The following is a 21,765-nucleotide window of genomic DNA, read 5'->3' on the forward strand; positions in this document are numbered from 1 at the left end:
TTTAGGGGGAGGTTGACTTCAATTAGTTCAAATTTAGGGGGAGGTTGACTTCAATTAGATACAAGTTGACTGGCAGCGATAAAAACTATAAATTTGTACGTTTATTGTTAAATTGTACAATAAGGATTTTACACTTCATTCTGGTTGTACGGTTAGAGCGTCTAACTTATACTCAGGAGAACACGGGTTCAAATTCACCAAATCAACAATATGCTTTTAGCTTTGAAATGACCGCGACCTTGCGTTTCAAAGATCATTTTATGCTGTTGGTCTACTTTCTATTTATGTAGAAAAATATGATAGGTTCTGAGAAAGAAGTTGACCTTTGTAGAAAACGCCTCTATAGTAAAATGTCATTTATAGCCCAACAGTTTTAAATGTACAATTTAGAAACATCTTTGTTCATCGTTTGGAACTTGTATTTTGTCATCATTATGTGAAATGGTATATTTCTAGCTTTGCGTTTGCAGGCACCAGCAATAATAGCCCTCATGAACTTGAATCGTTAAGTAAAGAATTTCAATTTAAAGATCGTTGCAGAACAATATGGTTGACAAAGAGCCATTACCTTATCACCGGATTATCGCACTCGTTGAAAGCTATTAAGTGATTATAATGGACCATAGCATATGAGTAATACAATGGCTGTAGTACGCTTGCTATTCAATCTTTCCATCTGAGATAGTGGACGTTCAATAACACAGAAATTTGAATGATTCAGCATCGTGAGCCATAATGGAGATAGCGGGGTTAAAATGTTAAAACATTTTTTTGAAAAAATAATTTTGATAGTAGCGCACTTTTACTTTTATCAACGTTTTGATAGGCGAGGACCTAAATAGATTGTGGACCGCATTAATTTATAGATTTGTCATACCTATGGACCCGCTAAAAACATCTTTTAAGGTACGTCAATGTCCGGTAAATGTGAGTTCGTTTTGGTGTAAGCCACATATTTAACAACCCCAACTATTAAACAGTTTTAACCCTTTCTTTCTAAAATAACGTATTTTTAAAAACTATTTACTTGTTTATTGATATATGACAGAAAAATAAAATACACGTTGTAAATTTATTAAGATACCTTAAAATAAAATTGAAACATTAATCACTAACAACATTTTGTTCACCGGACAAAAAATAAACAAACATCACAACTAGCTTCAGATTTTACAATAAGTGTACATGCAGTAGCCTATTTTAAATCGCTGGTACTACAGTACTGTATTCTACTACATTTTTGGTTAATGTCAATTACCAAACTTTAATTTAAAGTAGCCATCTCCTTAATTACAGTTAGGCTACTCGAATACCGTTGATTCTACATTAATCCGGTTTTTATCAGCTGTTGAGTATGACAACAAAATCAGCTGATAATTATATGACAACTGCCACATGATTAAACACGGGATTGATTAGGGAAGTATATAGGTGGAAAAATTACAAACGTTGCCTCTAATAAACAAGATTCCATAGCGCGTTCGCGTGCGACAAAAAGGGACTCATTTAAATGTGCAAAATACATTTTCTAGCAAGATTTGAATTTGTTTTGCAACTGATCTAATAGTTGTTTTGCCATGAAATTTACGTTTGGGGAATTAATTAGCTTAAAATAATGGTACGGTAGTGAACAAATTGTATTGGTCATTTGGTGCAAAACGTATATGCACTCAATTACCTCAGTCTACCTAGAACGTTGACTTAAATAAAGTAAATCGACTTCTTACCCTACTTTAAGAACTGAATTGTTGGCGGTTGTTTCGTGTTGGTGATAGTTTGCTAAAAATGAGACTAAATGTGCTCCTTTTCTTTAAGGGCATATTGCACGTGCTTTCCTGTTTGTTCATTTATGTAATAGAAATAAGCTATGGTTTCTAATCATGGTGTATTTGGTAAACAAATTAAGATAGATAAAAAACCATGTAGAAGGTAAAAACACCGCCCTCGACATAAATTTAATCGAAATGTCTTAATCTCTAATGAAAACTTTATGCTAAGTAGCCTAATGCTTTATAATTGGCTAGAGCTATTAATTGTGGGAAAGACTCACTTCAGACCCTACCGATATTCTACTATTATGTTTCTCTTGTGGGTGAATCCGAAATAAATTGACAAGAAATCAAACCAATACTTTCAAAACTGTTATTTTTAAGAGTACTTTCAGTTTCATATCTCGTGGTGTTCGCAACGAAGGAAACTTTGTATATATTTTGTAGCCTGAGCCGCTCGACGTTGTTTGTATGAGTATGAGAACGGCAAACACTCCATATACACTGCAAGCTATTCTGAGTGTTTGATATTGTAACAGACTTCAGCGTTCAGCACGTTCAGCACGTCTGTCGTTGTGTTTACGTTAGTCTTCGTTTGGTTTTATACTCATGTATTTACATTGGTTAGGAATGTTTGGTTTTCGAGTTTTATTAGTTTTTGAGCAAGTGTTTTATCCACTTTCTGCTGGTTGAAAAGTGTGAGAATTTATACATATTATTTGGTACAGTAATATGAAGTGGATTACATTTTCCTGTTTGAATTTTCTAATTGATTTTCTTTCTTTCTCATCACGTAAGGGACTATCGTTTCTTCTTATCGATGGCTTAAGGTTGGATTTTAACCACCAGTTTATAAACCCGACAATAATCCTTGACGATGAATGTTCACAATATCAAACAATTTTTCATTTGAATCGTTGCTCAAAAAAATTTTCAAATTAAAAATGATTGTTATGGAATATTCTACATAAAGAAATAAAAAAATAATGGTGAAATCTTTCCCCTTATTCAAGGATCCCGCCAAATTAATGACGTTAAATTCAAAATTTGTAATTATATAAGCTTTTAATGGACGGCGAATTGTTAAAAGAAAGATCTCAAACAATTGCCAAGAATGGACAGGTCTCGATTAGAAGAACCTTCTTTTTATTAGAGAACTTTTGCCAACCAAAAGTCATCTTTTTTTGCATTGTTTTTAGGAGCCAAAATTGTTGCACGTGTAAAAAATTCTGTAATTTAAACTATGTTGTCTGTTTTTACTTTTAGTAAGTGTGTGTGTGAATGTGTCAGTGATCGCGGTGTGTATGCGCGCCTGCGATGTGCCTGCCGTGGCGCTGCGACCCGTGGACCCGGGATAGCGAGTCCACGTCCTCCTAGTGCTCGTCACGCCGGCCGGCTTATCACTCCCCCCTCGCCCCTCCCTCAGCACCCACTGTCTACCGCCGACTATCTCTCTCACTCCTTATCTCCTTTCCCCAAGCATCTAAAGGCGGCGCACATCAACGCTCAGTCGTTACGTGCGCACATTGATGAGGTGAAGGAGATTTTCAGATACAAAGATTTTGATTTAATCGCAGTTTCTGAGTCGTGGTTGAAGCCAAGTATTCCATCACAGGAAGTGAACCTCCCTGGTTATATTCTGCAGCGCAATGACAGAACTGGCAAGCAGGGTGGCGGTGTTGCAGTTTATATCAGGGAGGGAATCAAATTTAAACTGGTAAATTGCTCAAACTCTGAGTACTCGGCAAAACCGGAATTTTTAATTATTGAAGTTAGCCTATCTGGGGCTGAGAATTTGCTGTTATGTGTATGTTATCGTCCACCTAGAGCAGGCAATCTATTGGATTTTGAAAACGCTCTCTTAAATTGTTTGTTTGGATACAGTCATGTCTTGATCATGGGGGACTTCAATGTTAACCTTCTTTCAACCAATGAAAATTATGAATACAGACAACTGACTACATTGTTCGACTCATGTAACTTTAACATACTCCCACTTGACCCTACACATCATGCAGCCGAGTCTGACACTCTTCTTGACTTAATCGTAGTATCAGATGTTGTAGACATTGTACATCATGGGCAGCTTCCAGTTCCAGCAGTATCCAAGCATGATCTCATATTTTGTGTGTATTCAGTTAAGGCACCTAAACCCAAGACTAAATTTATAAAATATAGGGATTTTAAGAATATGAATCAAGTTGAGCTTATGTCAGATATTCAGAAAACACCATGGCACTTAATAGAAAATTCTCAATCTCTTGATGAAATGTTAAATGAACTAAACAGCAAAATTATAAATCTGGTTGACAAACATGTTCCAATTGTTTCAAAACGTTTGACCAAAAAACAACCAGTGCCTTGGATTACCCCTGAAATACGTAGCTTGATGGCTAGGCGCGACTGTCTTTTCAGGAGAGCAAAACGTTCCCGGAATCAAGAAGAAATGGAACAGTATCGTTATTTTCGAAATAGAGTTAAACAACTTTTGCGGAATTCAAAATTACGACATATTCGTATGCTTTTTGAAAACAATAACCAACCATCTAGAGTTTTATGGCGTAACGTAAAAAGTCTTGGGCTTGGGAAACAACCTGAAGCACAGAGAGTCAATATTCCTCTGAATGAATTAAACGCTTTCTTCTCTTCCTTTGGTCAAAGCATCAATCAACAACAAGTTGAAAGTTATATAACGGAGTTAAGAAACTCCCCTGTACAAGAATTAGGATACCCCAAGTTCACTTTCAAACCTGTACTGCAGTCTGATGTTCTGAAATCTATTCGACGTATTCGCAGTAATGCTATTGGATCTGATGGCATTCCAATTCGCTTCATTAAGGACATTCTCTTTGCTATACTCCCCACTATCACCTGCATTTTCAACACATCTCTAAGGCAAAGCATATTCCCGATTTCTTGGAAGTCTGCCCTAATTCGTCCCTTAAATAAGATTCCAGCACCTGCTTCTTGCCAGGATTTCAGGCCGATCAGTATATTGCCCGCATTATCTAAAGGCCTTGAAAGAATCGTGCACTGCCAAATCACTGAGTTTCTGACTGAAAACAATATCTTATGCAACTCACAGTCTGGCTTTCGAGCAGCTCACAGTACAGAAACAGCACTCTTACGTGTGACGGACGACATTAGACTAGCAATGGAACATCGGCAGGGTACGATTCTTACCCTATTTGATTTTTCTAAAGCCTTTGACTGTGTAAATCATAAGCTCCTTTTGGAAAAGCTAAGGGCCATAGGGTTTTCAAATGGTGTATTGGACTGGCTGGGATCATATCTGTCAGACAGGCGGCAATGTGTTGAGGTTGATGACTTACGATCTGACTGGGAGACAGTTACTAGTGGTGTACCTCAGGGGTCCATCCTTGGTCCTCTGTTGTTCGTACTATACATAAATGACTTGAGCTCAGTCCTCACACACTGTAAATACCACATGTATGCTGACGACTTACAGATTTATACACATTTTTCACCCAAACAGATCAACGAAAGTGTTCTGAGAGTGAACGAAGATATTGAGAAAATCATTACTTGGACTAATAAACACGGACTCAGACTTAACCACGAAAAAACTAAACCGATCATAATTTGTCATCCACGTTAACGGAACTCTATTGACTTTCTGACGACGAATCCAATAACTATAAATGGAACAGATTTGCTTTACAATGACAAGGTCAAAAACTTAGGGCTTACTATCAACTCGACACTTACTTGGGGCGATGCGGTAGTAGACATCCGTAAAAAGGTGTTTGCATCAATCCACTCACTTAAAAAGTTACAGAATTTCTTGCCTTTGCACATAAAGTTACACCTGGTTAAATCACTTGTTTTTCCCCACTTCACTTACTGCAGCTCTGTGATCAATGACATGACTGTAAACCTCGCTGATGCTCTCCAACGCGCTCAGAACTACTGCCTAAGATTCATTTATGATCTAGACGCAGTGAGCGCATCACACCTTTCTACATTCATTCTAAGTTATTAAAGCTATGTGACCTGAGATCAATCAAAATTCTTTCGCTAACCTATTCAATATTAAAAAACAATTTTCCAAAATATTTTGTAGATGATTTTAGGTTTGTAGCTGAAGAAAGTGTCAGATACTCACGCCATGCATCATTAACTTTGCGTATGCCTCACCATAGGACCGCAGTTTACGACAGAGCGTTTATTGTAACTGCTTGCCGTCTTTGGAACGATCTTCCTTTAGCTATTAAATCCCTCGATAGTCGTTCCCGGTTTGTGGCAGCGCTAAAAAATCTCTATTTTGAACGTATGGCCATGGTAGGTTTGTCGTAGGGGCCTGTGCGCATGGCGGTCGCTGACTTGTATGTATGTGTGAGTGAGTGTGTGTGTGTAAGTATTTTTAAAATTTACTGATTTTTGATAAAAGTTTCTGTATCTGAGTTTCTGTAGATTTCTGTTTTGTTTTATTGTATAAGCTGATTATGTTAAAATATTTATATTATGTTTTAAAGTACAGGTTAAGTGTAAGAAAGGGCCATGTGGCCCTAACTTTGCCTGTATAAATAAATGATTTTTCATTTCATTTCATTTCATTTCATCTTTAGTTATTATTTTTTAACTTGTATAACCTTTAGATGATTTGCACATTTTTAAAATAAGCCATCTATCTTACAAGAACTACCTACAAAAACCTACTGAACGAACAGTAAAGAGCACATATATTAGTAGAATTTTCTTGGTATAGATGTTCCCCTTAAATGATACGCTAGTTAGTTTATCTCTTAATACGTATCCCTTAATGAATGGTTTATATATTTTGCACATTGGTTCAATTCGGATCAGAATCGTAGCAAAGCAAGGTTTCTCGTGGGAAGACCTTGACAACTCAGCCTTACATAAGCCTATTATCATACTTAACATCTTTCTCGACGTCACTTCATTGTATCACTTTCCTCTGTACATTTTCGTTTACATGGTTACATCGTTAGTGGCATCCCAATGTAATCTTAGACGGTAAAATTTTGTATTGTGGAGTCAGTTGAGTTATTTCTACGGTTTCCTCTCAAATTTTAACATTTTTGGAGTATTTGGACATAGGCCTATATTTGTGTAATTTTGCAAAAGTTGGAAATTGGCAAAGCAAACATATTTTATCTCGGTGAACTATTGTGTGCATCGATGTATAATAACTCCCATACATCGATGATTGTGTGTTGCAGTTAATTATTAAAAACGGCGAGTTTACGTTACACAAATGATGGAATATTGTAGACATTTTCCAAAACGTGTACGAATACTGTAAACAAAATCTACGAACTTCAGTCGCGATCACAAATAGCAAAGGTCGGCACACTTTGCCCTGCTTCCTTGTTTATGTTGTGGCATTTAATTTTTAAATGACCCTGAACGGGATCAAAATAGCCGCAGCACCGCTGACACAGAGGAACTCTTCAACGCGCTGTTGATTGTGATGTATTGTGATAGCACTGATAGACGGATGGGCGGGGCTTGTGATGGGGTACCACAAGGATCTGTTTCGGGTACGATGCTTTTTAGGTCCATTTTTTTTTTACTATTTATAACTTTGTGTGGTGTACGAATACGATATAGTGATATTATTTTTTTTGATGCCACAAATAACCCTCTCCACATTTTGCCAATTACCAATAACTAAATGTGGTTTTATTATTTTCAAATCAATCTTTAGGAATAAGATAGCACTATAGCATTCAATAACGGTAAATTTTCTTAGTCTGCAGGTTCGCTTCCTCGAGTTTAGTTAGGTCGGGTGTATATTTGTTGTGAGCTATGTAAAAGTCTACCAAAACACACAAGATCGATGACAATGGTGTAAGAAATTTCAATGGTACAATACCCTTATTTAAAAAATGTTCGGAATGTGGTACGATGTTACCTTTGCAGATTAATTGAACGAGAAACTTCAACCTCTTAACGAAGCAATGATGGTGTACACATTGACATAGCTAAGAACATACTTAAAATACAAATTAAAATAATAACTCTAACTCTATCTGTGGTGTAGTAGTTTCTCCATCTCCTCAAAACACTGCCTAAATAAATTTATAATTTATTTAAAATTTTTGGGATTTTTATTTTATATTGACTACGACTTGATTTAAAAAAGTTAGATTAGGTTATGTTATATATTTATATATATATATAGCCTATATCTAAATTTATATGAATATAAATAACCTAACTTTATTGTGGTTCGTTTAACAGAAAGATACCTGTTTTCCTCTAGACATACCTAGAAAATAGTGTATAGCACAAACTCAATAAAAAAGTGCAAAGGTGTAATTCGAAAAGGCCAAGTGTACATGAAAAGCACAGAACAAAATTTTAAGTGTGTTCCGTGCCTCAAGTGAAGTGTATTGTGGAAGCAGAGCGCCTGCAATATGAACGATACCTGATACCATACACTAGTGTGCTGCGTGAAGCGTTATGTCTTCAGCGGTGATGTGATGTGAACCATGTTGAGCAGGTGCCTCTTCGCTTGTCACTTCAACTTGAGAACTTGGTGCGTCAGATATTGTAACTGCTTCGGCTGTTGTTACGAGGACAGTAGCGGCCATGAGGTAAGGCTTGGTGTAAATTATGTGGTCGTTACTAACAGTGGTTTAAATATTCGTGGGGTGTGTGGTATGTGGAATAGCTTTAAATAAAAAATGTTCCACATAAAATTTGGTTTGTTTCAAAGCCAAATACAGTTCCTTTTGTTGAGTTAGTCAAGGAAGCTATAGCCTGTCTCACCTTAAATTGAGGCAAATTGCCTGTTCAGTTGAGTAAGACAGGGCAATTTTAAAGTAAAATACATCAGTTGAGCCACACTGAATAAATAAACTTAAGGGTGGAAATCTTATGAATAATTTGAAGATTTTGATCTATTTGTTATCCGAGAAAACAAAATAAGTATTATTCAATCAAAAACGTTAATCTAAATATAAAAGAGTCAATTTTGCATTCGTCCCATAATCGCCCGACTTGAAGTGTCGAAACTAACTGTATATTTTCCCAATGTCACGTAGAACAAAATTAAATTTAAAATACTTAATAATATGGTGTTTTTGCATGCGTCGTTTAGTTGTGCTTGTGATACAAAATAGCTTGACAAAACTCGAAAACTTAGGTCCTGATAATTAGTTTTCAGAACACTGAGTTACTCATAACTAGTTCGGATTTCCGGTATGCACTAGTAAATGAATCATTTCCATATCCTGCGTTAATTATGTTAACTAATTACATGCGTTTCCGCTGTAAGAACGTAAATCTTGAGTCGAGGATTAATACAACTAGTTAGCGTTGTACAACGGAATTCAATCGTCTACACATTTTTGCATTTAGCATAAAATATCATACCCCGGAACAATGAGTAGGCACTGTCCACTCTTCATTCCGGGATGACAACGGCAAAACTAAACTATTTTACTTGATTCATGGTTCTGTTTTAACTTTAGTTATGTTTTGGCGATGAACCTATTCTAAGACGTTGCACAGATCATATTTGATGATAATTATTTTATATTAGCCAACGGACAGTTTTCAGCGGAAGTTGTAGGGAAGTGGTCCGATTTCTTTCAGGTGGTAGGTCCATCGAGATAAGTTTAAATAAGATTTAATTTGTCTCTATTTTCTTGCTTTTAGCGAATTTCCCTATAGGGAAGTAGCTATTACCGTAGGTCTCATGGTAAGACTTAGGCCCGGGACCGATTTACTTTTTCATTTTGATGTCCCCAGAGGCCAAAAACACCACTCGTTCAAATTTTTATATATGTATGTATATATATATATATATATATATATATATATATGTGTGTCCGTGAACACGATAACTTGAGTAATTTTTATCCGATTTTGATGAAATTTGGTTTGAAGGTGTAAGGCGGGATAAACTTGAATGAGTTCGCGATCCAGCATGATCGGACCATGGGAACAGGGTTTTATGGGGGGTTTTATGGGGTAAAAATTGGTTTTTTTCACTTTTGACCCTCAAAACACAAAATTTCCCAATTTTTCTCCAAACCTTCTTAAAGAGCTTAAAAAAACAAACAATTCAGTATATCAAAGTGTTTTTGTACGGTTATTGGTTACGGAGAAAACTTTAAAAAATGGTAAATTTAAAATTCCCATTTATTCTTATGGAGAATATTGTAAAATGTTGTAGTTTGCTTGTTTATGGATATCTTTTGATCAAACTTGGCAAATATATTCATTTTATACTAAGCAATAATTATTTTACTTAAAACACACACTTTATTAGTTTCCTTGTAGCAGCAAACCTAGGTACTCGTTAAACCTAATGTTATTTAAATAGATCAATTGAAAATCAATTCAGCCAAATGGAAATTCGCTTAGGCGTCAGGTTTGCTGCGGCGGGGGTATTGATTCTTTACAGTGGATATCAGAAAGAGAAAAATTACTTATTATAGCAAAATTACTTTGAAAAATTACTTATTCTTAGCATGGACAGAAAAGAGGAAAATGCTTTGGCCGTGTCATTATCGTTAAGATATAAGTTGTAATCGATGAAAATCTGTTGCAAGAAAGAATATATGCTACAAGAACTCCAGTAATTACCTTTTCTGTTTAACAAGTTGTTAAGTAATTTAGTAAAGATTTATTAATTATTCAATTATTTATTTTACACATTGCATTTGCAAGATTGTGAGATAAAGGTCTAAAGTTATGAAGAAAGCTACGTGGTCTATATGTGTTCTCTGTTGTATTAATATAACTTAAACCCAACATTACACATATGCAGCATCAGGGTTAATTGTGATCATAAACCATTTTCAATTTATGTTGATGTCAAACGTCTATGTTAATGGTCAATGTTGATGCTTACAAACAAACATCGAGATCCAAGAACATAGAACGCAATTAACTTTATTTGTAATCCAAGCAATTTAATCGAGTAAAAGCCAAACGAACAGAGTTTATTTAGTCGATTAAAGAGTGAGAGAGATAGCGGACTTTGTTGGCTGAGCGGCGTAAATTACAGTAAATGGAAAGTGTGTAAATTGAATTTACTTTCCAAGACAGACATTTGCTAACCTCACTGCACGAAGATGTCTCGCATCAACTAAATGTTGAGTTTATCACAGTCTAGATTTAAAGGATATGATTGAAGTTAATTTATACAGTATTAAAATAAGATTCCTGCTGACCATCACGTGTAAACCACTGGACCATATCGGCTGAGATTTCACGCAAAATTACTAGTGAGCCGAGAAGTGTTAGGTCAGCTAGATGTTATAACATTTTGTCCTAGAGCTCTGCCCCCGGCCATTAAAAGTTGTAAATTAGTACAACCATTGACTTTGTTTACTAAATTATTGTAAAATGTTTACAGAAAATAAAGATTGATTCTGATTCTGTTTCTACTTAATAGAGCTGACTTTGTCGGTCTAAACCCTGTTCTCGTTGCACCTTTTCAGATAGCACAATTACCTGATTTTATAGTGGTAAATGGTGGTAGAGCAGATTAGAGCTCGCTCGGAATCGTACCAGCAACCTTCAAATACGACCATAATCATGAATCATTAGTCATACTATTGAGTCAGCAACGAAGCCTAAAGTATTACAAGCTGAATTTGGAATGCAAGCTGTGTAGATTAGAGAGATGATTCTTGTAGCATTGTTAATCAGCTGTTTCTTTAGCCAATAACATAGATAGAACCATAGATAAAACACGCATGGTAGAATGCAGTGATTTGATCCTGATAGCATTCATGTTGAGGAACAGCTGTTTCTTTAGCCAATAGATATAACTTGGGCTTGGAATCAAACTGTCAACAAACTACTTTCTCATTAAATTGACGACTTGTTTTGTAGCGGACCATAACTACAGGGCCACCTAAACAAGGGCTTGGATTAAAACTGTCAAAAATCGACTTTCTCATTAAATTGGCGACTTTTTGTTTTTAAGACCAGCCATAACCTCACAGGGCTACCTAAACAAGGGCTTCTGTTCAAACTGTCAAAAATCGACTTTCTAATTAAATTGGCGACTTTTTGTTTGTAAGGCGAGCCATAACCACATGGCTACCCAAGCAACATTACTGTTCAAACTACCCCCTACGTTGAAACACATACACATTTACCAACCCCTATCTATATTTCACTACCCCTAGTGTTCGAGTCACGTGTCCAAGTGTAATTTATAGGAGCGTGTGTTGACTTGGAAATTAAAACTCTCCTGATGTGTTAGCATTGCATTTGTGGGCGAGGAGGGTTCCGAAACAAAATAAACAACCCTTAATTAATGTGGACCGGGGTCGGTTGTCTCGTATTTCTGTTTGTTAACGGTTATGGGGGTTGACTTTAAAATGCCTTGTTTCTTGCCACTAATTTTGGTATTTTTAGCGAATTTCCCATATAGGGAATAAGTTACCGTAGGTCTCATGGTAAGACCTAGACCCGGGACCGATTTACTTTTTCGTTTTGAGGTCCCCAGAGGCCAAAAACACCATCCGTTCAAATTCATATATATATATATATATATATATATTTATATATATATATATTTATATATATATATATTTATATATATATATATTTATATATGTGTCCGTTAGCGCGATAACTCGAGCAAAATTGATCCGATTTTGATGAAATTTGGTACAAACGTGTAAACCTACATTTATTCGAACGAGTTCGCGAACCAGCATAATCGGACCATGGGATCAGGGGTTTATGGGGGGTTTTATGGGGTAAAAATGGGTTTTTCTCATTTTTGACCCTAAAAACGTTAAATTTCTAAATTTCTCTCTAGACCATTTTGAAGAGCTTAAAAAAACAAATAATTTAGTATATTGAAGTTTTTTTTAATGTTCATTGACTACGGAGAAAATTAAAAAAATTGTAAATTTAAAATTCCCATGTTATTCTTATGGAGAATAAATAAACTGTTCTAGTTTGCTTGTTTATGGATATATTTTAATCAAATTTGGCAATTTGGCTTATTTCATACTAAGCTATCAATATTTCAATTCAAAAAAACACACCTCAACATCTTCCCCGTAGCAGCAAACCTAACTACTCACTAAAATTAATGTTATTTAAATAGGAAATAAATCTGAAAATTTATAGGGAATATTTTAGTAGAAATCAAGCCGGGTAAATGGAAATTCGCTTAGTATGCAGGTTTGCTGCGACGGGGGTATTTTGTTTTATGATGTAAAATAAATGTAAAGATATTGTCGTTGAAACAGTTCCAAAATTTATTTTAGATTATAATTTATTAGTAAAGAATATTGTATTTATTTATTTAATTTTATATGTTGTTGTTTCTACGTCTGAGCCATTAAGCAATAAAACGTATTTAACAGTAGCACTTAATGTTTATTGTGTAAAGCTTGGTAAAAATTTGGTGTTGGCTGGAATATCGGCACCACAATAATGGGTTGGTTTTAGTCTTCTTTTAGCACACAGTATAACATTTAACATAGTACTTCATTTGTCTCCTGGAAATAAAAAAAAGTATTCTGAGGGGAGCTATAACTGCGCGTCTAAAATAATTTAAATGTGAGGTCGAGTTGTATAGAATCTCATGGTTGTAACTTGGTACAGGCCAAAGAAAACTCTCTTTCCAACGTTGTCGTATCATTAAACGCTTTGTAATTCTAATATGGCAACTAAATCAATGTAAACTATATTATGGTTTTACATAACTATCAACTGTCAAAGAACCGAGGAAACAATAATAGAAGACATAGCCTCAATAATTATCTGGGTTATGATCAAATGCTGAAGGATACTAATTTGATTTCAAGCGAGACCGTTGCTGGACCCAAATGTTCTTAGAAATTTGGAAATCAATAATTAACGATGCTACAGTATCTAAATATGTACTAAGATCATGGTTTAGACAGTTAGTTGAAAAAATTAGAATTCCGATGGTTAAAATTTAGACACACAAAAACACAATAAAGTGTAAAAACACTCTCCATAGAGCCTCATTGAATTGGGAGGTTCTTAATGTTAATGTACAGTATAACAATTTTAGAATATCATATAAATGATTGACTACTACTATGATATCAAAATCAAACACTTCATAAATCGTTTTCCTATCTTTCGATTATAGAGCGTACTATTTGTCACTAAAATCACTCGAAACATTTCTCTATGTCTGGTTTACCTTTACGTAAAACCCGACGAGTCAGACACAGAACTGTTGAATGTAGTCCAGTGACGTCAGAGTAAACAAGGATGAATCGTTGTGAGAGAAAAGGGGCGGTAATCATTCAACCCACTCTTCACCCTACATTCTCACCCCCCCCCCCCTTCTCTTCTGCAGTTCACTACAGTTCTATTTCTGGACTATTTCACCACCCACGCTAACCGCAGTTTATTTACGGATGTATTTGTCGCTAAGTTTCTGTTTCGTTAATTAGCAATGTATTGCGATGCGACAGTTGGTAACAGTGTATAACGAGGCGCGCCTTCATTGTTGGATTCGTCTCTCGTTGTGCAGATATGTTGGCGTGTTTTAATTGCAGGCGCTGGCGGAATCGTGCATTTGGATTGAGTTTTTGATTGTTACAGTACTTTTGAAATGAAAATTGAACATGCTCCATGGAAAATTGAAATTGTATTCGACTCTCTTAATTCTCATCACAAGAGTTTTTTTTATTGTTACCTCTGAAACAAATATGTTCAATAGAAAATTAAAATTGTATCTGACACACTTAATTTTCATTACAAAATCATAACAAGTTTGCGATTGGGATTATATTTTTAACAGTTTTAACTAAGTGGAGCTTGTTACGATTAAATACACTGCATATACAACGATCCAGACACACTGTAATCTATGACAAATTTAAAATTTTAGATCTTTACACAAGAGAATGGAGTTCCTAGTAAACTTGACTTTTTTACTTTATTTAGCTTATGGGGGTTCAAATAATTATGACAATAACAATTTAAATATATGTATAATTATTGATAAAATAGACAATTTCCAAAAATTGCTTTGTGGTTCTAATTTATACTACCATAGGCCTACTATGGGGTTGTCCTGCGAATTATAGTGGAGACAGTTTTCTAATACGCGAAAATTTCTGAGATTTATCTTTTATTTCCTATATTAATTACTAATTGACTATGTTGGTTAGTTGGGACTATATGTACATGACAATTTCTTATATTTAACCTGTATGGATATAATACAGATTTATATTCGTGGTCTACGAGCCATTTGGTACAGCAGCATCTTGTAGTTTATATGTATTTTTGATCACCGGGATTTGACCCCTTTCCATACAAGACACAAGTCCCAAATTCAAACTAAACCAGTAGTTCCCCATAGTAATTTATTTTAACAATGAATCACTAATATGCAATACCCAATAAGCTGTGTGTTCTACATTTAGCGCGTAGTATAGCACGATTGATGTACCATTAATTTAATAACAAACGTATAATTGAAAATTATATTTTTTGTACACTAAACTACGATGAATAAAGCAACATTTGATGACATACTCTGAAGATACTAATAATTAACAACGCGAGACAACGTACAGCGCCTATCTATGAGTCACATTGTTATTGTCCGTTTACCACCTCGCATACCAACTATCTTACTCAGCTGATGAATAACATTGTTGGTTTAAAGGTCTTTGACATTGTCTTCCGGTGGTTAGTTGTCTTTGTTGAAGGTTACTGCTCAAGGTACTTTGGTGTCTTATGATTAAATGTAGTCGTAGACTAAAGCATACTAAATGCATACTAAGTTCAGTATGTATACCTCTTCATTGTAGAGTTTGTAACTTTTTAAAGCATGCAATATCGAGAATTGTTTAGTTTTTACGGTAATTCATGTTGATGATAAATCTATTTGAAGTATTTATAAGCTATTGAAAATGTAAGCATCACTTGTAACCTAATGTGCAATCTGAAGTTTTAATGTGCGTTACACAACATTCCTTCAAATTGTGTGTAGTTCATAATTATGGTGAATGTACATAGTAATATGTTTCATCATTGACTTGGTAGCCTATACTGCACTTAAACCTGTCTCATCCTATGGTACAGTGATAAGCCTGTTGTGATTTTTGGTTCGTGTTAAAGTATTTACGTTGTTTATTGTTTGGGTTTATGTCGACTAAATATTTATCTATTGCTTTGCGAACATAATACCTAGAGACAAGATATAGTTAACTAATATACTGTTTTATGACTTAAAATGGTATAAATGCGGTTAAACAACACAAGTTAACCTTGCCATTTCACTCCGCTGACACATAAGGATGTTATGTATACACGTGAGAATTGTTGTACTATATACTTGCTACGTTTTCAATAACTCATCATCTACATAAGGTTGGAAGCAATTTTGGAAAAAATATGCTTAAGAAACTCTAGGGAGAAAGATACTAATACAATGTTTACGTCATCACAGTACTTTGACAAACTCAGCTGTTGACGGCAAACTGAATGTCGTCAACTCTGCTATCTTTTAAGTGATAACGAGAGCTGTGAGTCATCCCTGTAGAATCCCTCCTTTGTAAATATACAATATAATGACTAATGGTTGTAAGAAACGCTTATCACTGTACGGGGGTATAGTATTTTTTTCCATCGTATACATTCTATAAACTGTATGTTTAGATTTTAGATTTGTTATAAATTTGCGATCTAAAACATCAATGAGTAATGATAGTGGGGAGAAACGCTTATCTCTGTGAAATAGTGACGATTTTAAGGATATCATGTTCTTTCCTAGTCTCCTGTTGATAGGTTGTAAGTTGCTATTTGAGATAAATTTGTGTATTCGGCCGACTCTTTGCTAACCGTGTCGTGGAATAGTCAGCTATTATTTTTACCCAACGATATGTGCGCAGCTTTGTTTCGAAAAGCATAACTCCGAAAATCTCAGCAACGGGAAGAATGCAAGTACATTTGGGCATAATTTTTGATTGCACATTATTTCACCAGTTTAACGACAGGATTGACCAATAGTCCTGTTATATTTTGAGCATGGAAGTTTACCACCTAATTTAGTGATTTATTATCATTTAAATTGATTTATCACTCTTACATAACAACGCACGCTGTGTAAGTATTTTGTTAGCCGAATATGAATGCAAAGTGAGTGTAGAACCACGGATTGAGATATTATTGTGTAGCTTGTTCCTGAAGACGGGAAGAATGCAAGTACAGTCGGGCATAATTTTTGATTGCACATTATTTCACCAATTTAACGACGGGATTGACCAATAGTCGTCTGTATATTTTGAGCATGGAGGTTGACCACCTAATTTAGTGATTTATTATCATTTAAATTGATTTACCACTTTTACATATCAACGCACTATGCACGTATTTTATCTGAATATAAATGCAAAGTGATTGTAGAGTAGAATCACGGAGGGATATTATTGAGTAGCTTGTTCCTGAAGACTAGCTATATATTTTTAGTCACACCCGACATTTATTTGGTTACTGCATATACACATACAAATGGTTTACCTTGTGCACTAGCAGGTAGAAGCAGGCCTAATAAAAAAAAATATTGTTGCTAAATAAAGTTAAATAATGTTTTCCAGCCTCCCCACCACTTCAAGACGTTTGAGGAACTTACAACATTACAAAACCATTAAATTAGCTTTCGGTTGTTTTTGTGAACTGGAAATAATGGTATTTGAATAACAATGTAACAATGCGTATTGTTCGGTATCCCCCAGACTTGAAGGGTATTATACCCCAGACAGCGAGGCGCCCCTCTCTTCAATGTTTGGAACACCTGCGTTGGGTGTAGAGACCCGGGGGTGCGTTTTGGGGTTTCCAAAATTTTCCGTTCTTAGCTCTCGCCGTGGTGCAAGGATGCTGGGTGTTTAAAAAAATAATAAACTTGTATTCAACAGATTAAATTTATTCAGAGAGAGTAGACTATCACGATTAAGAAAGAGCCAACAGAAAATGTATTTTCTATCCAGCCATAAAAAAAAAAAACATGGCTATACATTTTGATCCTACTAGTTATGAGCCAAGTTCCTCATACACCGTAGGGTGTTAGATTTTATTACCTGTGCTACAATTAAATCAGTACAATTAATTCAGTACTGATTTAATTGTAACACAAGTAATAAATTACATTTTTACATTACACTTTTATTACAACAAGTAGTAGGATTTTCTTATACTGTATACACAAAATTGTACTAAAATATTCCTTAAACCTAACCACACTCCTGTTAGCAATGTGCCAGCCAGATATCCTTTTTCAACTATTAGGTAAATAAAATATTATAATCAGCTGTTTATAATATGTTACACTCCTCCTTGTCAACATTTGTAAAATAACAACTGTTTTTATTTTTGTATTTATTGTTTTTTTTCTGTTACAGGTAAGATCCGCATTAAATTATCACTACCAACAGTCATGTGAGTAATATACCATGGTAATATTTATGCTGTATACTACAATTTTCTGTATATTGCAAGTGAAAGATGTGCTGTACTCTTCCGTTATAGCAGAGGATAATTCTTTGTTGAAATATAATTGAAATCTCTTTCGCCTTATTACTGTCTTTAGCCGATAATTGGGGGTGCTTAATATATTAGGAAGCATATGTGTAGTTCAGTACCAAACAATGTGAAAATAAATTTCATTAAGTTGTGATTGTCATAATGGAATTTTTATTGTAAGGCACACATGATCTATGCCCTAAAACACTTTTTCACTTTTTTATACACACACTAAAGTCATGTAATGAAGTATAGCATATATTATATACTAATGAATATTTGGACCGACGTCCAAACATTGACGTCGGTCGGAGGTGATATCTAGCGGCAGTATCGAGAACCTCGGCCGGCAAGCTCCGAATCAGGTGTTGGTGAGAAGAAGAAGAACCCAACGACCAATGACGCGCCGTCAGTTTTATCAGCATCAGCGAGTCGAGTGAAGTGAAACAGTGAACTCTGTCCTGTCAGTCGCGAACTAACCTAACTTGTGGTTAGGTCGTCGTAAATTTTCGTCAGATCTACAGTTCGTTGACGAATTATTTCGGTGTTGTGTTGTGGTTTTGTGACGAGTTGACGTGTTTTGTGTGTGGATTAACCAGTGGTACGGTAAGCAGAACGACGAGATTTTTTGGAGCTTTATTTCGACACTGGTTTTGACATGTCTCATTGTTGACATAAGCGTGGATTGTTTTAGATAAAAAAAAAAACAAAAAAAAAACGCTTTCGTATGCCTTGTTTTTATGTTTTTGCGATATGTTCTTTTGTATGATTAGTATATTTTTATAAGTTATGACAATAATTATTCGTCGATTTCATCAACTTTGTTTACATTTTAAATAGGTACTCAATTAGCAATTAGTTACAACTGTAGGCCTATATTATTTTAAATCACCCAATATGTGCTAGGGTTTTAAATATATTTGGTCTTCTATTTATATGATACTGGAGTTTTCTATTTTAAATATTCGTTCATATTTAGTAACATGGAAGATATTTTAAAAGTAAGTTTATAAATACAATGTCACTTGAGGAGAAAAGATCTTTCAGCTAATGCAATACAAATCGCAAATTATATCATCCCATTCTTTTGTATCACAAAGTCGATAACCGAGTTTGAATACAAGCATACATTGATTGATGTACAAACTGTTCATGGTAAAATACGTTTTATTGAGATAACGTTATCTTAAGTTCAAATTCCTACAGACCTTGGCATTGCTTCTTCAACAATCGCACTAGAGAACCTTGGAGTGTTTTGCGAATCAATATAACTCCATATTTTCTTAGCTAATATCCCTATAGGGAAGTAGCTATTTTGCGTTGCGTCTCCCGAGCGCCGAGTCTCCCCAGCGCCGGAGCCATAAATTGCCAAAGGTTCAGCTCACTATCAGAGTAGTGATGCAGAAGTGACGAGTGGTAATACCCTCTATTTTAAAATGATAACAATGAGTTTAATATGGGAAGCAGTAAAGGTTAGGTCAAGTTAGGTTAGGTTGGGTTAGGTTAATCATTCAAGATTAAGTGCGAGCATCTCAAAAGTACGAGGGTCGGTAAGCTAAATTAAAAATATTCATTAAATGTTAATTTAGAATTAGAAACGTATCATGTCTGCAATGAAATTTATGTAAAATTAACGGAATTCCAAAGCTGATTGTCTACAATGCTCAATTGGGCACACGCCTTTACCACAGTTCGTTGATTTTGTGAATTCCAATTCGGCTGTCAAAACTGTCGGATTATGCCAGATAGCCTGCTTGGCGCTGGGGAGACGCGGCGCTCGGGAGACGGAATCGCTATTTTGTTAATAGTTGGCGTTGTTGTCAAGAGTTGTACCATTGACTATACACCTCTACTGAGTTGTATAGTTGTAGAGGTGTATAGTTAATGGTTGTACTTTGTTATCTTTGGACATAACCAATGTTACAAGTTTTTTGACGCAAAGAAAATTCGCTTCACAATTAATTATCTTTCTAAAATATGAAAATCTTTCTGAAATTACGAAACGAAAATTAACATTTTGTACTACCAGGTATGTGATAATTGCCATTGGTGTAATACAATCGCTATTTTCTACAGGGAAATTCTTCAATAGCGATAGACTATTCAATAGCTGACTGACTATTCTTGGTAAACAACAAGTCGGGGAATTCTAAGATAGTGTTTATAGAATAAATAAACGACATGTTTATTAAGTTGATTCAAGCCTGATTTGATTGTGTTTATTGTATGATACTAGGGTCCAAAGTATCGAATTGAAAGCTACTGAACAATTAATGACTCAGGTTTACTTTGAAATATTTTTAGTATGGCCAGTATGTCTATTTTAAAAACAAGATGGTAGTACAGTAGGCCTATGTATTTTAATTGTGCCTTTTTCATTGAAATAGCGTAGACTGAGTCCGCTGCTCCAACTAAAATGCCGTCAATACTCTTCAAGGATCAAAATAAATGCCTCCTTTTCCGATGGAAAACAAATTGAACGCCACTCATATAATTTCGCCTCTAGGGAAATGACATAGACCTATCAACATCTTCTCCTTGTAAACTCAGCAGCCTGTAGCTCAGTAATCCGGGCATAGTTTTTTTTTTTACCGAGTCGAGTTTTTTTGCCTCCCCTTCGTATTGTTTACATCAACAGCTGGTTTTTATCCCTTTCGCCCTAGGCTACTGTTTACCTAAAGCAGTCTGCAAGAAAACACAGACTATAAAATAGGCTCGACGGATAGAGTTAGGCTTGTAGACGTTTCGTCTTTGGCCCTCTTATGAAATGTAATGCGAGTTTAAATGTTTGTATGTCCGATAAGTATAGAATGTGTGGATGTCGTTTAAACATATCCAAGAATAGAAAAAATGCAACAAAATGAATGGTTATTATATGAAAACGAACTATGAAAGCATATCACTGCAGTGTCTCCATCCATGTGACTACCGTAACGTATGTCACACACAGATTTTTAGATCACGCATTAAAATAGTATATTTTTAGTAACGGACAAATAATAAATAACTACCAAAGGAAATAGTGTATTTGCCAAATAAGGTCACAGCAAAACAACTTCTGGGAAATTCTGCAAGGATTGCGTTTAGTCTGCAAACTCAAACACGAATTGATAATTTTAGCCGTAAATTAAATCTGTCGAGGTATTTATGAAGTTCAAAGTACTAATTTCGATTCAATTTTCGCCGCTGAAATAACATTCACTTTCTCGGTTTCACGGAGTGACACGGAACTAAGCGGCGAATTTCCGCGGAACGCCGCCGGCTTTGTCCGGAAATGCGGTAAACATTTCACAAACACTGTGGCGCCACCGTAAATAAGTCACCGTAGGAAAATATTCTGCGTGGGCAATTTCGTCGAATATAACTTAAAAAAAATCTTATCAGTGGATTATGCATTGTAATTAGGTGTGATTGTCTACATTTACTAAGACAACATTTACATTTACAAGACTACATTCACGAATATGTTCAGAATGAAATCATAGGGTACTCATACGATGAATTTGAAAAT

At 35.2% G+C, this 21,765-nt stretch overlaps 1 protein-coding gene across 5 annotated transcripts in view; it reads left to right on the top strand.

The window, feature by feature from the left end:
- LOC128999673 (cytohesin-1-like) overlaps nt 1-21,765 on the top strand; it is a 118,438-nt gene that overhangs the window by 15,861 nt on the left and 80,812 nt on the right. For 2 of the 5 annotated variants that reach the window (XM_054426289.1, XM_054426288.1), the window contains exon 1: nt 18,697-18,860. The exons of 1 other annotated variant lie outside the window; for it this stretch is intronic. Coding sequence is in view for 1 of the 4 variants with exons in the window: in XM_054426294.1 (XP_054282269.1) it covers nt 8,249-8,353 (105 nt within the window). In the remaining 3 variants the exon portion in view is untranslated. Of the gene's footprint in view, nt 1-7,997; nt 8,354-18,696; nt 18,861-21,765 lie in introns of those variants that run through there. 2 more of the 5 variants (XM_054426294.1, XM_054426290.1) reach the window with 2 other exon arrangements.

Source organism: Macrosteles quadrilineatus, unplaced genomic scaffold (assembly GCF_028750875.1).
Source record: "Macrosteles quadrilineatus isolate MER2022 unplaced genomic scaffold, UCM_ALF_1.0 Scaffold_8__2_contigs__length_117827958, whole genome shotgun sequence".
Taxonomy (NCBI): Eukaryota; Metazoa; Arthropoda; class Insecta; order Hemiptera; family Cicadellidae; genus Macrosteles; species Macrosteles quadrilineatus.